Source organism: Lonchura striata, chromosome 5, assembly GCF_046129695.1.
Source record: "Lonchura striata isolate bLonStr1 chromosome 5, bLonStr1.mat, whole genome shotgun sequence".
In the NCBI taxonomy this organism is placed as follows: Eukaryota; Metazoa; Chordata; class Aves; order Passeriformes; family Estrildidae; genus Lonchura; species Lonchura striata.
Genome location: NC_134607.1, coordinates 4,422,087 through 4,448,418, shown reverse-complemented (window position 1 = coordinate 4,448,418; position 26,332 = coordinate 4,422,087). Strand labels below are relative to the sequence as shown.

General features: G+C 43.6%; 2 protein-coding genes and 1 long non-coding RNA gene across 8 annotated transcripts in view; all 3 read left to right on the top strand.

The window, feature by feature from the left end:
* PRR5 (proline rich 5) overlaps positions 1–19,263 on the top strand; it is a 91,607-nt gene extending 72,344 nt beyond the window's left edge. For all 6 annotated transcript variants that reach the window (XM_077783209.1, XM_021529971.3, XM_077783210.1 and 3 more), the window contains 3 exons: positions 519–659; positions 15,256–15,394; positions 18,112–19,263. In XM_077783209.1, coding sequence (XP_077639335.1) covers positions 519–659; positions 15,256–15,394; positions 18,112–18,662 — 831 coding nt within the window. In that variant the 3' untranslated portion in view covers positions 18,663–19,263. The remainder of the gene's footprint in view (positions 1–518; positions 660–15,255; positions 15,395–18,111) is intronic.
* Positions 19,264–24,048: 4,785 nt separating this feature from the next.
* LOC144246258 (uncharacterized) lies at positions 24,049–24,760 on the top strand. The gene is made up of 3 exons (XR_013339931.1): positions 24,049–24,109; positions 24,191–24,264; positions 24,341–24,760. It is a non-coding gene; the product is annotated as an uncharacterized LOC144246258 (long non-coding RNA).
* Positions 24,761–24,958: 198 nt separating this feature from the next.
* LOC144246306 (uncharacterized) lies at positions 24,959–26,315 on the top strand. Its single transcript, XM_077783208.1, has 4 exons — positions 24,959–24,966; positions 25,045–25,086; positions 25,174–25,484; positions 25,565–26,315. Exons 1-4 carry the CDS (start codon positions 24,959–24,961, stop codon positions 25,585–25,587), a joined length of 384 nt encoding a protein of 127 aa, XP_077639334.1. The 3' UTR covers positions 25,588–26,315.
* The last annotated feature ends 17 nt before the right edge of the window (positions 26,316–26,332 follow it).

The following is a 26,332-nucleotide window of genomic DNA, read 5'->3' as shown; positions in this document are numbered from 1 at the left end:
TGAAAATGCAATATGAAATTTCAGCTCTGCTCCTGCTTTATGGTAAAGGCTCTCAAGCTGTACAGAGAGGATCCACAGGTGCACTGAGTCAGGATTCCTGCCAAATTTGGAGAAAGTAAACAGGGAGTACTCCAAATCTTACAAAATAATGGAAATTCAACCAATTTGCAGCCCTGCTTTTTTTTTTTTTTTTTTTAACTCATGATAATTTAATCTGTGATGAACTGTTAAAATACAAAATATTCATATCTCACCCAGCTCTCATCCCACCCCAACCCTTCATCCTCTTCCCATGCAGTCAAATGCAGTCACCATCTGTAGAGTTCATTACTTCCAAATCAAATTTACTGTGCAGGCTTGGGGGCTGCTCTCTGTCCTTTGTTATGTTTTTTTTGTGTTTCATTTAGCTTTACCATTCTTGTAATCCCTCAGGAGTGGAGGAATGAATTTGAACAGAGGATTTTGAAATTCATTTTCACACTGATTATAATCTGTCTTGCTTCCTTTGTGTTTCCAAGGGAAAGGAGCCCTCAGTTCGGCAATTGGCTCTTCTGCATTTTAGGAATATAATTACCCTCAATATCAAACTGGAAGATGCATTATCCCGTTCCAGAGCCAGAGTTCCACCCTCTATTATTCAGATGCTGTTAATACTTCAGGTAAATTGGTTACTTTTCTCAGCCTGTCTTTCTGAACTGTATTGCTTAAGTCTTCTTAAACTGTCTCTGATTTTGCTCATTCATTGAAAACCTCTTACCCAGAATGCCAGAGCTTCTGTGCTCCTGTAGTCATAATATCTGAATCCTAATATTCTAATATCCAAATGTCTAGTGTCTAAACATCTTATTAACCTAATAGCTAATTTATTCAATAGCTTAATAAGAATAATAATAATAGACTTTATATTAATATGTCATCTATTATAGAATATCTAATAACAGAATATAATAATAAATAATGCAACGTATAATGGTGTAATAAAATAATAAAATAATTGTAATAATTGAATTACCTAATGTCTTAAAGTAGGGACTGTAGAGATGCTGTAAGATTCAGAGAGTGTAAGGGCACAGACTTACTTTGCTTCTAGGCCTTGAAACATGAAGTTTTGCAAGCTGGCAGGTATGTGGTGATGATTTCCATTAGTTGCTGTGTGTTGCTGCATTAGCAGTTCAGGATATGAAGCTTCACAGCAGGAATAGGCATCAAAGTGAATATACAACTAATACAACAGTGGTTGAATCATGGTCATATTTGGTCACTGGAACCAAATTCTATCAAAATTGGTGACATTAGGACCAGATGAAAACACATTAGGACCAGATACTGGTATTTTAATTCAGTGTTAGATTTTTTTTCTCTCTGTGTGTGTAGTAGTAGGAGAAACAAAATGAGAAAATCCAGGCAAATGGCTATTTTAAGATATTTTTATTTGCTTAATTAAAGCATGAGGTATGATGTGGACAAAAGGAATGAGGCAGAAGGGAAGAGAGAACCATGTGTGAATTTTTAAAGGGTGAGGGAATTGAGATTTTTGTGTCTTCTGATTTTTTTATAAATGTTTCTTTGCTCTTCATCACAGTATGAATTAACTCTATCTGAAATTGTTTTGAAGAGCAGGATAATCTAGTGAGGCAAAATTTGAAAATGGAGGAAAGGAGTAAGATTGTGTCTGCTGGGTCAAGAAATGGGATTTCACCTCTCAGTGGAATCAGTGGTATCTCAGCTATCTCAGTGTCCATTTGTTGGTGTGTTTAATGGTGAGTTCAGCCTGATTGCCTCAGAAGAAAATGCTTTTCATATAGGAATGTCTACTTGGTCTTGTCTCCCTTCTCATAGCCCCCTCCTTCCAGAAGCTTCTTGAAACTGCTGGCTGGCTGTGCCACAGTGGCAGCAGTATGGAAGTCTCATGGGAGAGGAGAGGAGCCTCAGGGGAAGGCTGGAGTGTGGACTTAAATGTGTCCTGAAGCACCGAGGGATTGGCAGTGGCTGAGTCACGAGCCAGCTGTGTTAGCAGCCACCAGAGACTCCACAGCAGACAGAGCCATTGCAAAAACCTTCTCCACAGGGATGTTGTTCAGCCTCAGCCTTCTGAGGCGTGAGGTGGACTGCCCCTTCTAAATCAGGCTTCAGCAGCATTGCTGCTGGCAGGGCTGCAAGCTTTTTGTGATTCCTTTAGGGAGTCTGTGCTGGCTGTGGGCAGGATCTGACTTGGAATGGATTTGGTGGTGAGCTGGCAACCAAGTACCATCCTGATTTTTTCTTTGCAAATCTGCTTTCTTCAGCAACCCGAAGTCTTAACACCGTGGATGCCTGTTTAGGGCAAAGGATCAAATCCATTCTTGTTGCGATGTTGTTCATGGAAATCAATAACCAAGTGAGAGGGAATTTGCCCTTGGGTGTTTATTTCTGCATACTTTGCCTACAGTTGTGTGGTGGGGATGGTAAAAATCTTTTCTTGGCAATAGCTCTGCTAATCTTGTGGTTTAAAACCTAATGGGAATTGTGGGAAAAGGTCAGAAGAAAATCTGGGAATTAGCTATTTACGTTCTTAGCGGTGTTAGTCAGTAGTTGGAATTCAGAGCAAAGATTTTTTTCTGAATTCAAATGTCATGTTAAGCAAAAGCAAATTTTATCCATTAGTGGCGTAATGAAATTTTCTCAATTTAGTTGAACTTCATTCATTAACAGGGCTGGAAGAGAGCAATTTAGCTGTCCAATGAGCACATGGTGGTCTTGCAGGTTTTGATTTCCTGGACTGAGAGATGGTGTCTTGATGGGGATGTTGTCTAATCCTGATTTGTGACCACTGTGAATACCTTGTCCATAAGAAACTTGGTAACTGGAGCAGACTCCCATGGATAGATGGTGCCAGCGATGGCATCTGGACGAAGTGTTGAACTTAGTGCTGAGATTTCCTGTTTCTGTCCTTGACAGCCTCATGCAGCTCTGTGATGTATTAAGGAATAGCTCATGTTCTTTAAGACAACAGCTGTAATGTCAGAGGTTGAAATGCACCAGTCTGTTAGACTGGATTAAAGTGGCAGAGCTTTGGGAACTAATGCAGGGTGCATCTGGTATTATGTTTTAGCTTCTCAGGATGGAGGGGAAAAGCTCTGCTACTTTGTCAGGAGAAGACACTTTCCTTATTGGACAGAAAGGGAAAATTTTTAAAGAGCAAATGGAACTGCTCCATTTAAAGGAGCAGAGATCAGTTCTCAGGTTAATTATTAGACTTGGGTTCTTCAGTTCAGTAGAGCTACTTCTCACTAATGCTGTAACCTGGTGGAATAACAATCTTTCGGGAAAGAGAGAACTCTGGGAGGAATGATATTCCTGTTCAGGCAGTCAGTGGTAGTTTTATCACAGCTTGAAACTCACTCAAACTGTGAGTTGACAGCACAGCCTGACTCAGTTACAAAGCACAAAGTGAAATGTTAAGCCTTTGTGGCTGTTCACAGGCAGCACAAACCGAAGTGCCTCCAGGATGCTCCTGTTTAAGTTGCAGGGAGTTCAGGAGCAGTTGGATGAAGGAAGGAAAAGAGCTAAAACTGCTTTTCAGCACTGAATGATGCACAGGAGCTCAGGCTGTGTTAAATGAGGGTACTAGAGGGAGAGGGGTAAGCAGAGGGAGAATTTAGAAAAGAACCAAAAAACAAAACTACCGCTATCCGACTTGCTTCCCAAAGTATGTTGTCAAAGATTACCCTGGCTGCTGAAACTAGAACATCTTATCTCCAGCTATCTCCCCTGAGGTCTGAGAAAGCTGAAAGAGAAGAATTAAAGAGTATTCATCTGCATCTTTCAGTTCATGTCAGGTTTATTTGAATTCACAGAATCTCTCAGGGGGGCCTGGCATATTTGAAAATCCAAGAAGAGCACAACACGATACCTCTTGTGCTGAGGGAGGAAGCCTCTCAAAACATAACAGTATCTTTCATGCTGGGGGATGAGGCCTCACTAAATACAAGCTCTGAAGAAAAAAAATAAAACCTGTGGTTTCCTCTTTGGCTCTCTGTGCTCCATTCAAACGCCCTTGCCCGTTGTCTCTCTCTGCTGAGGAAGATAAAATAAGCTGCCCAGTGTGACCTTTTCGTTACTTCTGCAAATTTCCTTCAATTTTAAAGGAGTGGAAAAGTACATTGCAAGATCTGAAAGAGAAATGCAGAGAGTGCTGTTTTTCCATCTCAGCAGCCACACATCAATCTAAGGACAGCATAGTGGTTAAAAACAAAATACCCTTTGCTGTCAAAAAGCTGCAGCTATAGAGGTGCTGTAACACTGTGATGCCAGTTGTAGTCAATTCTTTTTGGCCACAAGTTTTCACAAGTGGTGGTTGCTTTTGGGAGGTTTTGTTACTAAGTCTCTTAGACCTGAAGCATGGGTTGAACAAAGTGGTGTGGGTGTGAGGTTTCCACATCCTTTAGTTTCTCTTTACCTTTGTCTGAGTTCCTGGTTTAGAAGGCACAAAAAGAGGAAACCAATAAATGAATATAGTGTAGACCTTATTTAAATATAAATCACCTTATCAAAAACCTATACTTTATCTGGGGTGTGCATAAACTGGGATGTTTTCTTCCTTCCTGGTGAAAGGGTGGTTTGTTTTTGTGGTTTGCACCAGCCTATGAAGTCAGGTAAGAAATCTTGCAGCCAGGACACAAAGGGAAGAGCCCTCTGTTGCTTTGTGTTCATACATGCAAACCTGAGAATCTGGCCCTCAAGATTCACACTTCAGAGGATTTTGTAGATACATTTATTTCTGTGCGATGTTCTCTCTTTTTCTAGTTTATTTATTGTCTCTATCAGCAAGTGCAGTTTCCAGAAGTTAAACTGATACAGGTTTCTTATCCCAGAATGAATTTGTATTGCTGGGATTTTTAACAAGGCATAGCATCTGATGAGGAGTACTTGTCATATTTGATTTTTAGTTTCTTCATGTTGTTGCTGTCTCTAGGGGCAGAGATTGGGGAGCACTGGTGCTTACTCCTGACTGGCAGGGGCTGGTTCAGCAGTAACTGCAACATAGCCCAAGCTTCTGCAGCACAGACCTCAACAGTTCTGCACTCCTGTGGACCCTCTTTGTAACTAAGGACTGTGGAAGTCAATTGCCACCTAAAAAGAGAATTTATTTTCAGATTGAGTACTCTCCAAAACTAGCTCTCAGTATATTTTACACCACCTTGTGTTGCCAGTTTTGTAAACCTAAGCAGTGGAAAAACAGGAAAGCAACATAAAATGATGTAGTTTTTCTTTGATATATGTGACCCTGTCTCATGCACACTGTGTCATAGTAATTTAAATGTGCATCTTGTCCCTCATCTTTAGCAGAAGAATGGTTCTTCAGAACACAACCATAACTTTGTCCATAGCAATTAAACACAATTATTCTTGAAGGCAGTTTGCAGAGTGTAGATTCCCTTTGGGTATTACAGTTATGGTGCATTTTAAGAGTACCTCATATTAGGTAAGTCAGTTCTGTGAAGGATACTGGTTACTTAACCAAAGGTATGTCTTCAGGTAGAGTTAGTTAAATTAAAATAAATGTCTCCTGGAATTTGCCTCTAGTGATGAAACAAGTTTCTTAAAATTAGTACAAGCACATTGCTAGGCAAATCCTTAATCCTTATCAAACTAGAGTGAAGTCACTAGAATAATTCTTAACTTGAATTAGCATGTTGTTGCAAGTCCTATAACTTTGTTGAGTAAGAGAAGGAGAAGATTTTAACTAATTGCATCCATCTATACAGATGTCTTTTGTGGACCCATTTGGGCTAGTAGACTAAATCTGGCATAAAAGATAGCACAGAGATTTTAACTGTTGAAAAACTCTGGGCAGGAAGTGTTCCCACAGTGCAAGAATCCTTTGAGTCAGCGTGCTTTAATACTGTAATTCATAAGTTGTCTAGAAGAGGAATAGAAGAAAGTTAAACTAAGCTACCTTTAAGGAAGATGACTTAAACCTCATTAGAAGTCTGTATGGACACTCATTCTGAGAATTAAAGGAGCAGGAAGGAAGGCAATTAATGGTGCTTCAATTCTCCATCAGAGGCCTAAGAATAATGTATCTTAACAGATTTCTCTTCTTAATTCAGTTAGTGTATTTTTATTTCCCTGAATGACTCCAGGTAGACAAAGGCACAAGGGAATAGTGGCTTTTGAATTGCCCAGGATACTACAGGTGGAGGTCCTCAGGAGGTGGCACGTGCTTTTTGGCTGTTGCCACAAACCATGGAGCTTTGAGCCATCCCAGGTGCCAGCAGCACCCTGAGCAGTACTTACCAGCACCTGGCACTGGTAAACATTCCTGGCACAAAAGATTTTCTTTCCGTGGCCGAGCTGTGTCTGTGCATCTTTTCTCCCATGGTGAGTAGGCACTGTTACTTGCCTTCTATCAGTAATTTCACAGTCTTACCCTTAATTTTGTTGCAGATGCAGAAGAAACAACTATGTAACCAGGTGATATGTGACATGTGCTGTGAAATTCATTAACTTGCCACTACCTGATTATTGCAAGCAATGAAAAGGTAAAGAGATAATTGTGTTAGTAGAGCAGGGCTCAGATCACGTTATTTGATTTAAACCATTATCTGTTGTGAATCTTCTGTTACCAGTGAGCTACACGGCAGTGGCAGCAAAACTTGTGTAGCACACGGGTACGGTGAGGTGCCAGATTGTGCCAGCTGTGTGGGCAGCTCTGCCCAGTGCCCCCAGTTATGGCTTTGGCATGATCCCCAAGTGGCTGGCCATGGCTGTGCTTTGGCTGAGAATGGGCATCCACCAAGAAGAAGGTGGAAGCTGTGGTGGGACAAGGCAGGTACCCAGAGAGGGAACGTGCTCTTGAGAGTGGATCCAGAGGCCTCTGGTTTGAAGTCATTAGGCAGAGCCTTGTGCTTTGATGCCTTTCTGATCCAAATGCAAAGCAAAAAGCAAGGATACTTCCTCTGACAAGAGGAAGAGCCATCATTTAGCCTGGCTGAAATCTGTCAGAAAAGTGCTTTGCAAAATGCAGTTGTACTTGGAGTGGCTGTTGCATAAAACAGATAAAATTTTTTTTGAGGAAGAGCTAAGAACTGTCAGCTGCTTGTGCTACTGGACACCAGATATCCCTAAGCCTCCCTCATTGCTAGACAAGAGTCTTCTTGCTGCATGAGCACTGCATAAACACAGTGAAAGCATGGTCTCTGCACTACAGATTGTGAAGCCTGATGCATGAGAGTAGATGTATCTGGATGGACAAATGGGGAATGGCAAGAAACAAGGAGAGGAAAATCACAAAAGTGATTTTATGACTGCTAAAATAATAATATATCAATGACCTCAGTGGTCAGAAGTCCCCTAGAGGCTTCCTTGTTGTCTTGTCGGTTGATTGTTGGGCTCCAAGAAAAAAATACTTCCTTCATTCCTTCTGTATCACTCATGAGCCTTGTTTAGTTGAAGAGAAGAAAACCTTGGAACAAGCAGTGAGATATTTCTCTCGTTTCTCCTCTGAACACATGAGAACAGATGTCCAGGCAGTATGAAGTTAATGCAGGTCTGCTAAAGCCCTTGTGTAGTAAAGGTGGAATAGTTGATGACTGGCTGTAAAGTGTGTGCATCTGTCTCTTCTAAGGCAGATGGAGGACTGCAGATCTCCATCCAGAATGTGATCCACAGTGTAACCGGGAGCATATGCTGTGCCATTGGTGATGCATGTGGCATGGACTAGTGGCCCATTTGTCTGCAGCTTGTCCCCGTATGATTTCTTGCATGCCCCGAGGCAGGGCTGGTCTGTGTTACTCGAGTTCCAGAAGGCTGCGATGCAGTGAGAGTGGCATAACAAGTAGTTCTGACCTGTAAGGGCGCTGGTTCCCAAATGCCTCCCAAGCAAGGCTGCTGCTCTCTCTTTGGCTATGCCAAGCAGCACATCTTGCTGCATATGTGGTCACCAGGGTGTGCAGATTGCACTGCACCAAAAGTCTCCACCACCAGTGCTGGCTGAATAATGTATTTTCACAGCAGATATTATTCTGCATCTGCCTTGTGACTTTTGATTTCAATTTTCTCTGGGAGCGTTTGGGCAATGATTGTTATCCAGTATGTGCCAGATTATCACCATTGCCTGAGTGTTTCTTTCTGTCAGATTGAGTTTTCCTTTTCTCCAAGGAATTTGCGGCTTTTAAGCAGAAAATAGTTACATTTCTTAGCTATTTGCCTGTGTGGTTAAACCAGGGCAATGCATGAGGCCAGGACCTCGCTTTGCTTTCAGAACTGATCCCGTCAATGCTTCCTGGCAGTGTTTCCTTTCGCACAGCACCAGGTCAGGACTGTTTCAGCATTTTGCTGGTAGTCAAGGGTGAGTCCAGCCATCCAGGTTGCCCCTGCTGTCCCCATATGGAGGATGCTCCAGCAGACTGAGGTCAGAGTGTGTTATGTGGCCGTGAGCTGAGCCATACACAGTCACTTCTTGTCTCTGGGCAGAGGACTTTGCTCCTCTGTTCCATTAAGTTACCAAGAGTGATCGTTGCTGAAATTACTTTGTTAAATAATCCAGAAGTTTGCCTTTTCCTCCTTTCTTTCCTGAGTTCAGAAGTTGGTAACCTAAGCACCCAGCCATGCTGTGCATCCCTTAGTGCTGTGTGTGTTACTGGCAGGGCTTGGGGCTTGGGTCCAGAAGGTCTGGCTTGTTTGTTCCCCTGGGTCTGGAGGAATACAGATTTTATTTATTTTATTACGTTTTATTTTATTCTTTTTTATTTTTTCATTTAAAAGCTATCCAGCAGTTTGTCAGTTGAAGCAGAAGACAATCCTTTGCACCAATACTTACTCATGTACATATGCTGATCAGCTGAAGTGTTAAAGCTCAAGGTGAGTGCTCCAGCCTTTAGTCAATGACCAGTCATTGACTTAGCACATCCACAAGTTTCAGGAAGTAGTTCCTCCATTGCATCCAGTTTTTAGAGTACGTTTAGACACTAGAGATACTTTTCAATGTGTAACTGATTAGGTAAATGGTCTCTTAATAGCATGTGCTAAAGAGAGATGTGAAAAGCAGCTGAGCAATATTGCCACTTCTAGGTGTTACAGGTGGTGGGTACTATTAGTCAGAACTGGAAAACACAGAACTGTGACCTTTTATAAGTACTGAGCGAAACACTGAGTTACTGCTGGTCAATTAAAAGCAGTTTGGGTGTTTAATAGTTGTTCCTGATGATACTCATACTCAGATGAGTGAGGAGCTACTTGAGGCAATGTGTGTGCAGCTGTCCAGCCAGAACTGAAGCTGTGCCCCCCACCCTGCTACCAAAGTACAGTTGTATTTCATTGTTGGTCTGTCTGCACAGGCTATTAATGGTGGGGATTTGCCACCTCTTTGTTCCCCAATACAGGTAAAAAGGACATCTGCAGCTTCACATCCAGTTTTTTGGGGTAAGGAGAGGAGTAAGCAGCAAAGGATGCACAAACCCAACTCCCATTCTGCCACGTGCCAGGTTTCCACAAGACAGGAACATAACGCACCCTACCTCTGCTCAGAAGAGTGTGGGGAGCCTAAAATTCTCTATCCTAATTCAGTCAGACTGCCCAATGATACGGGCCGAACTGTCAGCAGCCTAAATAGCTTTTCATGGCTGTCATTGTGGTTGGGGAATTGATTCATGTCTGGGTTTCTTGCCAGAGCCTGAGGAAAGGAAGTAGCCAAGACCAGGTGAGAAGCGGTGTAAGGTAGGCAATTAATTTCTGGATTCCTTGCCACTCACAGAGCAGCTGCTAATGGGCTGGGCTTGGGGAGTCTGGTTTACAGGCACTTGGAAGTGCTGATACCATCTGGTGAAATGTTAGGTGTCTTTTTAAGAGAAAGAAATGCAAGTATTTCTGTTACAACGGTGAATAAAGAACCTGGGTGCAGCAGGGACTACCTAGTAGCAGAGGGACAGAGGCTGCAGGCAGGTTTGTATCCTCCATAGAGCTGGAGCAATGTCAGGATTACTTTGCCTGCACGTTCACTGCTTTGAGGGAGGAACAGGGTAGGAAAAATTAATGTAATAGGAAACAGAAGCACAGGCTTGTGACTGTGCTTATTTCGTTGCCGTGGTAAAATAAAGCAGGGGCATTTGATGATTTCTTAAAATGTATTTATTTAAAGAAAAAATGTGGCAAATATTATCAGAAGTGATTAGGTTTCTGGTAGCTTTACAAGTCAGGTGCCCTGTGCCTACATACAGTATTAACAATGGCTTTGCAATATTTTTGGTTAAAATTTATGTTAATTAAAAATTCTTCAAAGCACTCCGTAATCAGTGAACAGCATATGAAAGGTTAATGAACATTGAACATGTTTTACAGTTTCCTTTGAGAAGGACCCTTTACATCCGTAAATGCCTGCCTGAGGTGGCCTCTGCTTTAGGACTTTAAAGCTTAAAGAAATCCTACATACAGAAGAAATTCTTCCCTGTTACGGTGACGAGGCCCTAGCAGAGGTTGCCCAGAGAAGCTGAGGCAGCCCCACCCCTGGAATTGTCCAAGGCCAGGTTGGATGGGGTTTGGAACAACCTGCTCTAGTGGAAGGTGTCCCTGCAGGGGATGGGATGAGAAAAGCTTTGGGGTCCCTTCCAACCCAAACCATTCTCTGATTCTACGATTGTACATGTTGAAAAAGGAGGCTGTGGCCTTATGTGCTTAGGTACAAACCTCCCACCTATTCTTCTGAACATACCAGTTTAGTCATTTATTCTTTCCTTTGTGCTTTCACAAGAAGCCCTTGTGCCCTTCAAAATCTCCGTAGGAGTTTGTGGTCAGTTTCCAGAATAAACAGGGATGGAAACCCGAGCAGTTTGGTGCATCCCTACTTGCTGCTGGAATGATTGTGGATTTGACTGACGGGGTTTTGTTCCTAAACACAAGAAAAGTTTTATTCCAGTGCCACACTCAAGCGTAGCAGTGGGGCCGTGTGCGTGGCTGACCCAGCAGATGGGGCAGTGTCTTCATAAAGTAAATATATAGTAGCAGTCCTTAAGGATGTGGCCCTTCTGGGAGTGCTTGCATGTTTATGTATCAAAACCGTTTACAGAGAGGGAGGGCCCTTTTAATGCAGTTGAACTGCTACTGAAAAATTTTGGTTTCAAAACCATTTAATTAAGGTTAATGAAGTCTGGGACTTGGGCACTGTATCTCATGCAGTAATGCACGTCTCTGTTCTTGATAGATGTCTTCCATTTGCAACAGTAGTTACATACTGGGGACTCAAATCCCCATTGTCTCCATGCCTTCAGAGTAGGGCAGGCTCTTGAGTCATAATTTTACATTATAATCCTTTCCAAATGGAGACATAATGACGTAATTCATTGTTGCATTTTGAAACAGTGTGGTCAGCGTGAGGATTTGATCGAGCAGTTCCACTCTTCCAAAAGTACTAAGGTGCTTGCAGATATTTGATATTGAGCTATTTTGGCTCTCAATTGCAAAGTAAATAGGTCAGGCAAGGCCTTTGAAAGGAATTTAATAGATACATCTCACAGTCACAGAGAAGCATGAAACTCTTCTGCTAAAATGAGACTGGGTTTATGAAAGGTCGCAGTTACCTTTTAAAGTAAGTTTTTGCAGGTCTGCAGAGCAAATACTGCATTTTTAATGGGTATGGGTAGAATCTCTGTTTTACTGATAATGCTCCAAGTTTTATTTTTTCTCCAAATTGTAACAGAGCTTCTTGTAAGCTAAGCAGCCAGTCTTAAAGCTTTTGCTTTATTGCTTCATAGTGAACTACTGAAATAGCAAGGCATTGAGCAGTAAGTACAAGAAGCAGCATAAGCTGCCAAAATAACAGCAAAATTCTTTCTTACCATTATTATTATTACTATTGGTGACTTGTAAGTCCTGTCATAATTTTTTCAGAAACTGTTGTGACACAAATAGCAACCCAAGTTGGCTTAACTTAAAAGTTTATTTTGTTTGCCTCTATAAGCACCAATCACTCACAAATTTGGGGAAGGGTCTAAAAAGGATTTCATATAGATACCGATGTAGGTGGGTGTACAGATGTCTGTACATATTTAGCTATTTATCTATCTTTACATACAGATATATGAAACATTTATAATAACTATACTTTCCTCCATTCCTAAGTTTCTCCCAGAAGTGCTTTTCTGCTGAATTTGGTGTTGCACATGTGACACGGGGGATGGGTTAGAAACCTCTGGTGGGGAGACAAGAGTTCAAATGTAGTCTTGGGCCTGGCATCTAAATCAAAACAAGCTTCTTCCAGGCTCCTAAAGCTTGCTCTGAGCCAACAGACACTTCTCTAGGCTACGTGGGCTGGGGTTCTCAGTAAATAAGTGACAGTGTCATTGCATCATATGGAAAGTTTAGATTGGGAAAGCTGAAATTGTGCTTGCTAAACTTGGGGAAGTACTTGTATTTGGTAACATAGAGGCCCAGAGGATGTTTGTCATTGAGTGTCACAGCAGGAAGGAATGCAGGAAAAACCCCTCTTTGGTGGGGTCAGGACAGGATCTGCACCCTGTTATGCTCCTGCCCTGACAGAAGCTCAGCAAGCTCCTGTTGCTCTGTCAGGCCCCTGCAGGAAAGCTTTGAACAATGGTCAACGCAGGAGAGATGTCACAGGTGATGGAGCGTGTTTGTGCCAAGGCACAGTGCAGAAGTGAGCCCTGGCTCCAGTGAATGCCACGTATTTTATGAGTTTTCAGTGTGTTTTCAAAAGTATCCCTTGGAATGCAGAACTGAGGACTAAAACTAATAGCAGGCTCTGTCAGTACTGAGTGGTTTTACTCTGTAATGGTAGAATTCAGTGGCCTCTTCACTTCAAAGGTGTCAATTGAAAGATGTTGCGATGAAAAAGAGGTGGAGATGAACAGTGCTTTGAGAGAGCAGAAATGAAGGTTGCGGGCAATACTGAAGAAGAAGCAGATGCAGGTGGTGAGGGAGTTGGGTTTTTGCGAGAAGAGAGTGTTTCTCAGGAGCAGAGAGCCAGCGGGCTCTCCGGGGACAGCAGTGCTGGGGATGAGGGGAGTCTGTGCCCTGCACAGCTCCCTGGCCCCGTGATGGAGAGTTGTCTCGGTGGCTGTAGCTTGGGGGCCGAGTCTCCATCCTCTCAGCTTACCATGGGAGCCTATCCCAGCCCAGCAGAGCTGCTGGAAATCTCCCTGTATTCGTGCAAAAGCAGCTGTCCATGCAGAATATAGCTTTGGCTTTTGGGGAGTCCGTTAGAACATATAATTCAAAACCAAAAGAACTCTCCAGACCTGAAAGCCGATAGGAAATCAGACAGAGTTAGGGTGCCACCAGGTAAGGACACTTTCCCTCTCTGTCTCCCTTCTCCCTCTTGTTCTCTCCCCCATTCCTCTTCCATTTTCCTTCCTCCTTCTCTGTCTTTTGTAGCCCTCTTTAGTAGGGCAACTTCTTTTCTTCTTGTTCTTAGTTTTGGTTACCAAGAAACAGTTCTCAAATACGAGGTTGTCTCGGTTCACTTAATTTCGTTCTAGACCATCCATTTTTAAAAGAACTCCTCGCAGTTCCCCGCCGTGTGACACGACAGGGTTCTTTCCCCACAGCTGATATTTAGCTACTTGTCTTTCACAAGTATAAAAAATGCTAAAATGGTAGAAAAGTAAATAAAGCTCCACAGCCAAGCCTGAGCATGAGAAATGCTAATTATCACTGGCTTCTGTCACTCATATATGTCATGTTTAGGAGACCAGTTCCAGAGGTATTTAGTGTGGGAGCCTGATATGGGATGTCCTAAGGCCTGGCCTTTGCCTGATGTGCTCATGATGGGTTTGTGAATATGTAGTAAGGCAGCAGGCATGCTGCCTTTCTGAAGGCTTGACTAAATCCCAGCAAGGAGCCTAGAACGGATCTCAATAGGCCCGTAATGAAAACAATACGTGTACTTTCATTAAGTCTTCTAAATTATTTCAATGTTAATTTTGCCTGGTGGAAGAGCTGTGGGCTCATTCTGCTGTTCTTTTGATGTTTGCAAGCTTTTGGATCTACCGGATATGCCTTTGTGTTCAAATTTCTATTTGTGGCTGTCCCAAAGTTTTTCAGGACATAGCACATCATCAGAGATTTGTTACTTAAAAACTGCTGAACTGTAATTAAAACTCTGTCCAAGTTCAGATTCTGTCCAAATTTTAATTCTCTGTTAGCCATTATTCATTTTCCATTCATAAACTTTTATCAAGTGATGAGGCAGTGCAGCAACCAGGGGGTAGAGTCATCCATTCAGAAACACATCTGAGCCCCTCTAGACTCTGGTTGGTGAGTCACACTGAGCTGTGAACACATCCTGAACGTCAGGATCCTGTCACATGCTGAAGGAACTGTTGCAGCTTTACTCATCTGGTCTTTATATTGCTTTCCAGAGGCTTTCATCCAAATCAGTTTCTTTTTACTGTAGCTCAGGAACACATTATGAAATCTTCTAAATTCTGGCAGAGTTCTTGCTGAGTATGGCATTTAGGATCTTAATTCTGCAACATGATGTGTTGAGCACATGGAAAGTGTGAATTTGCTCCATATTGCAAGAGGTATCCTACTCAAGAGTGTGTAGGACTCTGCTCAGACCACACAGGAGCACGCACTCTGCAGCTGTAAGCTGAAGGGAGACTACAACTCTGCAAAGCTTTTTCTGTCACCTCTGCAGCCTAACAAGTCTGTTTGTGGGTCGTAGTGCAGAGTTAACAGCTAAAAGATAAACATTTTGCCTTTTGTGTGATTCTTACCATGCTAATTATAATGTGACTTTTGCCTGGAAAATGATTGGTGCCAGGGGATGGATGAGGAAAGAGAACAAATTTCTTTACTGTAACTATTGGTTGTTGAAAATATCCTGGAAGAAATATTTGTGAGGGTCTTAGTTTCACTTTTTTCTTAATGCTGTTGGTATTGCCGAGATGGCAGTGACACCTTGTGGTACCAGATGCAGTCCTTCAGAAAGTCACTGTAAGATTGCAATAGCAAAAAAATCCAGGGATATTTTTAATTCCTCTTTACAGATTATGTCCTCTGTCCTTCCCTGCGTGCTGTTCACTAGGTAGGATGTACTTTACTTGATTTAAATGTCCTGGAAGTAGCTCTGGTCTGATTGACATCTCTTGGCTTTACCGAAGAGGAATCGGCTGTACCAGCAAATCAGGATCACATTGCAGGGCCCCTTTGCTTGCACTCAGTGAAAATGCTTGTTCTCCTCTGGTTGTCCTGGTGAGCCAGGAGAGCTGGTGATTGGAGGGTCATTGCTCATCTCAGGTATTTTCTCTTTTTCAGGGGGTTCATGAATCGAAAGGTGTGTCTGAAGATTATTTGAAGCTGGAATCCCTGATCCAGAAGGTTGTTTCTCCATACCTGGGCACGTACGGTCTGTATTCCAGTGACGGACCCTTCACGCACTCTGCCTGTATCCTGGGTAAGAGCAGCACAGACTCCATCTGGCACAGCACAGGGGCCTTCCCAAAACCTTGCTCCATGCAGGGCCAGGGCTTGCACAAGAGATGATGACAGCCAGTGCTTACATGAGTACATCAGGCTTCTCTTCTAAGACCATGCAGCGTGCAGAATCACTGTGAAACTTGCAGTGGCAAAAGATGAAAACAGGTCATCATAAAAGTGCTCAGTCATAAAAAAATCAGTAAAATGAATCTAGAGTGTGTTTAGCATTTCCATGGTACATTTTAACAAGAGAGCTTTAACACAGGATGCTTTATGGACAGTGGGAGGGAGAAGCAAGAAGCCGCTTCTGAAATACTCAGTAGTTCATTTTCATTAGTACACAACGATCATAGAAGGCTGTTAAAATTAGGGAAGAGAGTAGGAATTTGTCTTAGAGAAGACTAACACATAAGCCTTCAAGCATGTAAAAGCTTTCTGCAGAGTAGAAGGTAGTAAGCTGTTCTCCATCCCAATGGAGATAAGAAATAGAGTGGGTCTTACATAGCAGGCGGAATTCATATTACGTGGAAGGAAAAATTCCTAATTTCACATGAATTGCCTCTGGAGATTGTTGAATCTTTCCTGCTGAGACACTTTTTACCTGTCACAAATATCAGCATCCATAAGGGGCAAGAAGGAAACGTGGGCTGGCCTGGAGGCAGCTTGAGTTCCCTCCAGCTTAATTTCTGATTCTTAGAGCTCTGGAGCTTTTGGTGACTTCTGTGATGGCAAGATTTAGCCAGGATGAAGGTTGAATATCCTGCATAGCAATGCAATCTGTTGGAAATACAAGGGGAATGCTACCAGCCTAAATGAAAAACGAAATGTGGTAGTACCTGGGTATTTTATTGTAAATACTGGGATGGTCTGATTAAGTAGAGCAGACAGAAGGGAAGATAAGTACAATTGCATGTTTTCTTTGCACTCAATTTAGTCTGTTTGCTTGTCAGAAGTGGTCAGTAAAGTAGTTGATTTTCCCTTGGAGCTGAACGGCAAAATGGTTGTGTTGCAGCAGGTGTTTAAGAAACAAATGAGTTTTATGTGACTAAATAGAGGCTGGTTATTTATGGAAAATGTTCAGGATTACTACTTTGTATTCATTGCTCGCCATTACAAGGCCACAAGCATTTAAATGGAGCCCCAAACTGACATTTTCTAAATACAATCTTTTGTATGTCAAGATAGCAGAAATGCACCCAAAGAGAATAAAGCATCAGTGAAATGAATTGTTAGCAAATAAATGTCTGACTGCATGAGTGCAGAAGACAGGAAGGTTTTGGTGGGCTGGGCACTTCCTCTTGCTGTGGTCTGGTCTGTAGATGTAGCAATACTCCTGAAGGTCTCACTGTAAACCCTGAACCTGCATCCAAGGGAACTGAATGTCTAAGTGGCTGCTTCTTTTAAACGAGTGCATCTAATTCTCTTCAACTATTTTGCTAGCATGTTGCAAGTTGTTACCAGAGTTCATAGCCTTAGGAACCTTTTCTGATTCCCATCTCAAACTCCTAACAAAGAAAAAGTCCAAAACTGAACTCAGGTCAGATTATTTCACTGCTGAGGCAGACACAGCTGCAAAATACAATCTTAAATACAGAAATTGGCTTTTTTAGTAGTACAGCATATGATTGGAATTTGTGTCCAGGTAAGCACATAATCGCACAATAGCATAATTTTAAGAGATTGGAATATGTATAGGAAATTGCAGAGTTTGCAGGGAACATACACCAGCATCCTGATTTAAAGCAGACAGTTATTGCAGTGGCTGTCAGTGATTCCAGAGAGTAGTTTGATCCCCTGGTCCAGTTGTGCCTCCTTCATGGGATGGCAAAGTAAGAGCAGCAGAAAGAAGCTTCAAAAGTGAGACCTGGTATTCACACAACTTTTTCTTCTGATAGCAGGAGTGAATCTGAGCACTCAGACCTGCCCAGAATTTGAGTGGCGATCGTTTTGCTCATGATGGTCATTTTATTCACACTGCCAGACATTCCAATGCTAAACTACTGCCAGAAAGGCTGCTCTGTGCTCACTTGCTGCCATCTGCTGCTTATTTTTTGGGAAAATCCCACTTGGTTACCAGCATTCCTGCGATCACTGCTGGATTTAAGGTAGATTTGCTCCCCCAAAAAAAGGTTTCTGTGGGTACTGCCCTCTAGTTAACATTTTCAATCACTCTTGGTGGTCTCCCCCATCTGGTCTCTGAACTTCAAAAGTTTTTCCAGAATTAGTAGAAAAACTGCCTGTTTTAATCCTCATGCTCCAAATATGAAGAGACTTCTATTTTCCCAGGATGGGTGGAAAAGTTACATTTCAGCTATTAGAAATTAGTAGAAATATTTATAGCCTGGAAAAGAACAGAATTGCACTTTCTGTTCTTGTCTAAAGAAAGTATTTACAACTGTATATCCCCTCTCTCACTGTATTTACTGTTTTATTTCAGCTGGTGAAGTTGTGTGAATATAAGGGAATCTCAGGTATTATTTCTAAAGATAATTTTGGGGTCTTCAGTATGCTAAAGAAATGTAGGAAATCTGAAGCCTGTGAATCTACAAAACCAGCAAAATGTCTTCTTCTAGAAAAGTTTCATTCAAGAAAAGCTTACGAATAATCAGGACTTGACATTTCTTTTGAGCACTGATAATTCTTAGTACAGTAGTAGGAGACTTTGCAGCTACTACTCTGGATCTTTGTTTGCAGAGAAGCGGTTCTTCAGGCGCTCCAAGTCGGGTGACATCCTTGCCAAGAACCCCGTGGTGCGATCCAAGAGCTACAACAATCCACTGCTGACGCCGGTGGCCGAGTACGAAACGGAGAGCACGGCTGCCAATGGAACCGGCATCCGAAGGCACTCCGTCTCAGAAATGACTTCCTGCTTGGAGCTCCAGGGCTACTCCGACCTCACCACCATCATGGACAGCGGCTCCAAGAGCTCCATGACAGCCCCGAAAAGCTCACTGCCAGGAGACCAGGAGAGGCCCAGCACTGGCTCCGTGCAGTGCACCAGCAAACTCGGCACAGCTGAGCAACAGAAAGGACTCTTCCGCTCCATTGGTGATCCACACAGGTCTTTTGAGCTAGACAGAGACACTTCCTTACTTCCAGTTCCCTCTTCCAGCCCTGAGAACATAGTGGATCAGATTTTGGAGTCTATCCACTCTGATTCTGAAGGCATTTTCATTGATTTTGGCCGAGGCTGTTCCAATTCATCAGCTTACAGTGTGGATGTGAACAGACAGAGCATTGTGTGAAGGATATTAGGAGACAAACGGTGGGGTTTTATATCAGATATGAGAGTTACTAAGACGGTGTGTCAGACTATGGGCAAGCTGTTCATGCCTGGGGAGATTTAAGGCAGATTTGCCAGGTCATGGTGGCTGTACTGAGCAAACGCCGTTTGTTTATAGCAGGTGGGAATCTGCTGAGGGGGAAGCAACTCCAACCGCTTTTCCCCATCCCTGTCACCCTGCAGATGGATTTCCTATTTCTTTATAAACTTAGGAGTTCACAAACTCACAAGTGTCTGGTAAAATACTATTAGTGCAGCTGGCAGTGTTTGTTCAGGAAAACAGCTCAGCAAATAGCTTTACTCACTTCTGATTTTCTAAAGAGGTTTCCTGCAGATGGTAGGTTGTTCTCTGAACTGTAACACCTCAGCCAGAGTAGAAACATACCCTTTAAAAACAAACAAACAAATACAAAAGGCTTTGGGCTTTCATGCCACAGAATACAATAATAAAAAAGTCTCTTTTAATCTTTTTCTTGTACATCCTTGTATGCACTCCTTTGCCTAATGGTGACCTAAAGTTCTCGAAGAAAGGCAAATAAACAGAAATACACTTTCTGATGTCACACAGTGCCTAGTGCCTCATTTTCTGTTTCACTGTTTCCTCAGCCAGTACCTTGTGTCTGGGAGAGTTGTCTCAAAATTGGCTTTCAAGACCAAAATTGATTTCCTCTGACCGTGGCACTTCTGAGAAATCTGTAATGTCAACTTCTGAAGCATCTGTGCTATGGAGAGATTCCATCATATACGTGTTTCCTAAATAAATGAAAATATGGCCTCTCAGGGGAAATCCTCATTATATGTTTATATTTTTACAGAAATACCATAATGCATCTGCTGTCAGTTACGGTTTTGGGAAGTGTGAACCTTGCAGCTCTTCTTTTCCTGAGCACACCAGCTCTTCCCTTGCAGTAACACGGTGGTGTAGGAGCTGGATCAGTCGCTTTGCAGAGCATTGATGCAGGTGATAGCAAGGTGAAGCAGAAATCCTGCTGCACAGTAGAGTTTTGATCAGGGGGTTTTGCAGTGAAGGCAGCTCTCTTTTGTGCCTGTGCTTTGGTGGAAGGAGTCAGTCGGTGCCTCCTGAGCTGCTCAGAGACTCTGGTCTTTGGGTTGGTCTGGGCAGTGCCTGGTGCTTTGCTCAGGGACCGTCCAGCCTTGCCCTGTACTTGCACTGCTGACCCCAGCATTTGCCACACTCTTCCCCAGGCTTTGATTGTGATTCTGGACTCAAAGCTGTGCTTCTGACACTCAGTTTCCTTTGGCCTCACTGTGAGTTACCTCAGTCTTTTGCTACCAGCCTGCTTCCCTGCTCAAGATTTCAATTGCTGGAGAGATGGGCAGACTCCCTGTAGAGCAGAGATTCGAGAAGCTCAGAAGCCATCTGAGGGCCTCCCCCAGAAATAAGCCAAGGGTTTGGTGCCTGTTTAGCTTCTCTGTGTTTGGTAAGTTCAGCTGTGCAGCCTGCCCTACAAGCAGGCATTTAGGCTGGATCTGTGTCTGTGAGAAGTGGGCTGTGTGCTGGAGACATAGAGACACTGTTGGAGGGTGGCAACAGTGGCAGGTGTGAGCTGTGAGGATGATGAGGAGGTGGCGGCTCCTCCGGCGGCTGATTTAGGGGGTTTTCCTCGCAATGCTTTTGCACGGAGCTACTGGAGGAGAGGAGTTTATGGGGGGCTCCCGGGGCTGTCTCCTGGAAGGACGGTGAATGCTTTGGACAGGGTGTGGGGGATCACCTAGAAACCCACCTGGATACGTGGAGCCTTGCTCAGAGGAGGAGCCGAGGGACAAACCTTTGTGCCGAGAAGCAGCAGGTGAGCCGGTGCGTCTTTGCAGCCGGGAGTTTCTCCTTTCCCTTTGAAAATTCGTCCTCCTGAGGTTGAATTGGAGGGGGCAGTCCTGTGGTCCCGCCTTTTAAGGGGTTTGGATTGAGGTAAAATTCTCCCTTTTGCCATCATTCGAGGCAAGCCCCTTGTTTTTCTGCTCTTCTAGGGGTCGCAGTTGAAGGGGAGCGCACGTTTCTGTGCCCTCGTTGGGGTGAGGTGAGCGCCGGAGCGTGGCGTCAGTGTCGGGGCTCCAGAGGAAGGGAGCTGCAGCCGTGGCAGCGCTGGCAGGGCGGGGATCGGGCTGTGCCGCTGCGTTCGGGGCGCTTCTTCTGCCCCCGGCCCGGCAGCGAAGGGTGCGGCGCGGAGCCCTGCCGGCAGTGCCGGGGCTGGCCGGGGCGGAAGGGGAGCTGGGCGCGGCTGGGCTGCCGCGGGCCCGCCGGAGCCGCGCCGGTGCGAGCCGTGCGGAGCCAGGCGGAGCTTTGGCCGGGCCGGCGGGCGGGGGAGGCGGCGCGGGCGGGGCCGGTGCCGGCCGGTGCCGCCGCTCCGTCCGCTCCGGGCGCGGGGCTCGGGCGCCGCCGGGGCCCCCCGGGCCCGGTGCCGGCCCCGCCGGGCCGGGGGCAGCGGGCGGGGGTCTGCCGGCGCGGCGCCGCCTCTGCTGCCGGAGGAGCCGCTTTCCTGCCGGAGCCGGGAGCGCCCGGGGCCGGGAGCGCGGCTCCGCATCTTCCAGCCTCCCTCGCTGCGCTGCTTTTGAGGCGCTCCTGGGGAATTCATTGGGTCCTTTTCTTTTGTTCGGAGTCGGTGTGTGAGAAGGGTCACGGTGTGCTTGTTGGTTGTTACGGTTCTTGGTTCAGGTGCTCTGACAAGGGTTTTTTTGGATTGAGTTTGTTGTTGGATTTTTTTGTTTTGGTGCGATATGTTGGATTTTTTGTTTTGATTATTTTTATCTTATAAAAATATAACTGTAGTTATCTTCGTAAAGGAGATGTTTTTTTAAGGTTTACAATGGTTTTTATGGGTCGTAGCATGAAGTACAAGGTTGGTTTTTAATTAGGTTGTGGTGACTTTTATTAGCATGAGTATGTAGTGTTAGTTTTAGTGGGTTTGAGATAGTGTCCTGTAGTTAGTTAGTGAAGGGTTTTTTTAATATTGATAATTGCATTTTTGTTAGTTATGTTATAGAGGTTTTATTCATTTGGTTTGTTTAATTGTCGTGTACGTTTTATTGTTACCGGTAATTTGGGAGTTATTGTTTATGGTTACATTTATCTTTTGGTGATGTGTTTATTTCTAGGTGGTATTTGTATTTTGATGGTTTGAGGCATTACAGGTTTATTGAGTTAGGAATAATTTTTTTTGTGGTTAATTGAAGTTTATTTATTTGGGTTTTTGTTTCAGTTTGATGTATTTGTTGGTTGCTTTTTATTAGTTTTTTTTTTTTTAGGAACTTTTGTATTTATACGGTGGATTTTTTTAGGTAGTTATTTTCTTGGGTGCTTATCTTTTTATTGTTTAGTGGTTTAGATTTTTGTTAATCTCGTTTATTCGTTTGGTTTTTAAAGCTAATTTAGCAGAATACTGGTTACTCTTTGACTTAGTGTGGAGGTATGGTTTTCATTTTTAGCAGCTTTCAGGGTCTGTTGTATGGTTTGAAGTTTAGTAAGTTGGTTGGACTTCTTTTTCTAGTGGGTTTTGTGATTTGTTTTGTGGGCTTCTATAGGGGTGGTTTTTATTTTTGTTTTGTTTTTGTGATGTGTCTCACTAACAACTGTTAGTGAAAAGAGTGTAGTGTGGGGTTGTTTTTGCTGGTAGTTGGTTCTATGGTGGTGTATTTTTAGTTTCTGTTGTTTGTTTTTGGGTTTCTTTTGTTAATTTGTAATTATTTTTAAGGTTTTAGGGCAATTGAGATTTTTTTATATGGATGTCCTGAATGATAACAGTTAATTTATTTGCTTTATGTGGCGTTGATGGCAGGGTAGAGGACATTTTTGTATAGAATGTTTTTTTAAATCATAGTACTAAAATAATACCATGGTAAGAGGGGCTGTGTTTTATTGTTTGTTTCTGGGGTGGTTTGGCATTTTCTTATAGGTTGGAGGTTTTTTTGTTGGCTCGTGGAGCCATTCTGACTGTTTTTGATGATATTGGAATTTGATGTTTCTTTTGTTATTTTATTATTAGGAATTGGATCTTTTCAGTAGGCTTTTTAATTTAGCTTTTTTTTTTTTTTTTTCTCCTGTGGTGTAATAGTATTTTAGAAGAATTTGGATTATTTTAAAACATATTTTTGTTACACTTTTCATCTAATGTTGTTGGATTATTACAGATGTTTTGGAGTTTTATTTTTTTAAGTTTCATTTGGATGAATTTATGCTGGATGGTGGGACTGTGTTTTTATTTTTGGGGCAGTTGGTTGTAGGTGTATTGTATGTTTTTTAAGTGAAGGTAAGTCGAGGTTTGTATTTGGTTGTTAGAGGAATGGAGAAAAATGTTTTGGTAATGTTAACATTGGTGTGTTATTTTGTGGTTTTTGATTTATAGTAAGTCTGGTACAGTAGTGTTTAATGGTGGAGTTCTTTAATGTATGATAGTTTATAGTTAATTCTTATTGGTTTTAGATTTGTGTGTAGGTTAGAGGCGGTTATTGAAGGGTGAGTGGGTTTTGTAGATGAGTTTTAGTGTTTCAGTTTATAGAGCATTTTTTGGATGGGAGTTACAGTATTTTGAGTTGTTTGGTGTCGCTGGTATTGTTGAGGTGATAAGGAGGATTTGTTGGGTTTTTTTTACAGGACGTTTATTGTAGATAGTTTTAGATAGTTGTGGTGGGTTGCTTAATTGTTTTATAGTTTTTTAGCTTTTTAGTAGTTATTTCAAATATGCTAGAGTTTTTTGGGTTTATTGAAATACTTGATTTTGAGGAAGTTCCTGTTTAGAATGTATGATTGTTTTTAGGCTTAAAATAAAAATTTTATATTTTAGTTTGAGGTTTATTTTTTTTCTAACTGCTATATTTTGTGATATTTGTGTTAGATTATTAATAGGAATTGTTTTACTTTTATATGTTGAAATGAGGGTAGTGTGTATTGCGTACTGGTTTTCATAAAGGTTTAATATTTTTATGGTTCTGATGTGTTAGGTTAATGAATTTATGAAGTTTACAAGACTTTTTTGTGTTTTTATTTCGATACTGGCAGGGTTTTCTTAGCTTTAAGGATTTGTTTGGCATAGATTAAGAGGTGTTATTGCGGGGATAGGACAGGGTGTCTCTGTTAATCTATTTGGCAATTTGGATACTGGGAAAATAAAATTAATATTTTGGTAGAATGTTTGGGTTTTGTTAGTTTATTTTTTTATGAATTTGTGTGCCTGCAGCTGTAGTGTCTCTGCTGCAAGTCTCAGTATCCATTCATGTTTGTGTGCGTCAGGCAGTCCACTCATGTACCAGCGAGTCCCCCCTGCAAGCGGCCGCAGAGCCGCTCCTTCGCTCTCCTGGGAATTCGGGGAGCGGCACACGGCTCTGCGACAAAGCCTTGATCTTTGTCACTTGGAGGTGGCACCAGGGAGCCTCAGGAGCGGCCGAGGAGTTGCTGTGAGTCGGGGAACTACTAGTGAGGGGGACCAGGGTCCACTCGAGTTTTGGGAACGCCGCCTCACCTCGCCTGCTCTTCAGCCAGGCAGACCCTGCCAGGAGGGCGTGGGCGAAGCGTGCGGCCCGAGGAGCCCGGCGTTCTCAGGAGAATAATGGTGAGCAGAGAATTGCTGGGTTGTGGCTGCTGTGCGGCTGAGATCGTGCAGTGATGTTTGGTGTTCTCGATTGTAGCTGAGCACGGGACCACAGCCCGGTGACCAAAGGACATTCCCCGCAGGCGAGGCAGCCTCCATTGCCAGGCGACGTGGATTCTCATCCCCAGATGCCAGAGAGATAAGTGGAGGGCTAAGGCCCACAGAGGGGGTGAAAGCGGGGTGCTGGGAGGGCCTTTAGGATCAGCTTTGGGGGCAGGGATGTGCAAGAAGTGTCCCCTTAGGCCAGCTAAAGGCAAAGTGTCTGTTTTGATCTCAGTGCTGAGGTGCTCAGGGCAGAGCAGTTCTGGTGTGTGTCCTGTCACTTGTCGCTGGTGCACTCTGTGTTCTTTGGGTCTCTCAGTCCTTTCTTCTCATCAAAAGCTCTCTCTCCCTGTCCTGTGTCACAGGTGTCTGCACGTATTTATCCCAGAGCTGCTCTGCCCTGCTTCATAGCCTGTAATAGCACATGTCCTGGGGACTTGAAATTTGTAATGCAGGGTGTAGTTGGGCTCTAGATTGTATTAGGATATTGGCATAACATGTTTGGTGCTGTTAAGTTGTCCTGCAGCTGTTTGACACTAGTCCTAACTTCCTTTCAGATGCAGACAGTTCAGATCCGTGGCAGAGAGTCCCAGTCCTGGGTGAGGGTGTTGCCATGATCAGGTCAGTCATTGTTTGCATTTGCAGGGGAAGCCTAAATGGTGACTGTGTTACAGCAGTGTTTTTTGCCTTTATTTTTAGGAGGTCCAGGCAGATAGCAGCAGTCAAGGCCCTGTGTGCCTGGTGAGCAGTGGACAAAAGCAGTTGGTTTTGCTCAGCTTTTATGTTTTGGTGGAACTGTAAGCTTCCATTGTTGTTTGTGTGCTTTAGGGAATCCACTCAGAGTACTCATACCTCTGTCTCCAACTGGCTGATGGACCGGGTTTCATGCACGTGTGATCTTGCAGGAAGCATTACAGGACCCTGTGACAGAGCCTTCCAATTTTGCCTTTCAGGGTCCCATCCTGGTAACCCACAGGAATGGTCAAGGAGTTGCGGTGAGGCAGGGAAGAGGAGCGAGGGTCCACTCAAGTTTCAGCACTGCCATGTCACCTTGTCTGCCCTTAACCTAGCTGTACCTGGAGATGGTGTCGGCCTCCAAGCACGCCTGAGGTGTGTGGCCCGAGACTTCTTGGGAGACGGTGAGTGGCAGAATTGTCAGGTTCTGGCCCATGTGCTGTTAAGGTAGTGCACTGATGTTTGGTTTTCTTTCTCTTGGCAGAGCAAGAGATAACAGCCTGGTGACAACTGGAACTTCCCAGACAGGCAGGAGGCCTCGTTCTGCACCTGATGGGGATTTGCATCCCAGATATGTGCAAGATAAGTCGAGGGCTACAACCCACAGAGGGAATGGAAGAGAGGTGCTGGGTTGGGACCCCCCAGGAGGGGTTTTTGAGTCAGTTTTGGAAATGGGGATGTCCAAGAAGCATCTCCTAAAGCCACCTAGAGGGAAAGTGTCTGTTTTGATCAAAGTGCTGAGATACACAGGGCAGAGCAGTTCTGGAGTGTGTCCTGTCACTTGTTTCTGGTGCACTCTGTGTTCCTTGGGTCTCTCAGTCCTTTCTTCTCCTCAAAAGCTCTCTCTCCCTGTCCTGTGTCATGGGTGTCTGCACATGTTATCCCACAGCTGCTCTGCCCTGCTGTATAGACTGTAATAGCACAAGTCCTGGGGACTTGAAATTTGTAATGCAGGATGTAGTTGGGCTCTGGATTGTATTAGGAGATTGACATAACATGTTTGGTGCTGTTAAGTTGTCCTGCAGCTGTTTGACACTAGTCCTAACTTCCTTTCAGATGCAGACAGTTCAGATCTGTGGCAGAGAGCCCTAGTCCTGGGTGAGGGTGTTGCCCTGAGCAGGTCAGTCATTTTTTACATTTGCAGGGGAAGTCTAAATTGTGACTGTGTTACAGCAGTGTTCTTTGCCTTTATTTTTAGGAGGTCCAGGCAGATAGCAGCAGTCAAGGCCCTGTGTGCCAGGTGAGCAGTGGA

Excerpts from the sequence above, each read along its gene's own strand:
- LOC144246306 (XM_077783208.1), top strand. Across the intron at positions 25,087-25,173 it reads GTCAAGGCCCTGTGTGCCTG|GGAATCCACTCAGAGTACTC; the intron begins GTGAGCAGTGGA and ends TGTGTGCTTTAG. Across the intron at positions 25,485-25,564 it reads CCGAGACTTCTTGGGAGACG|AGCAAGAGATAACAGCCTGG; the intron begins GTGAGTGGCAGA and ends TTCTCTTGGCAG.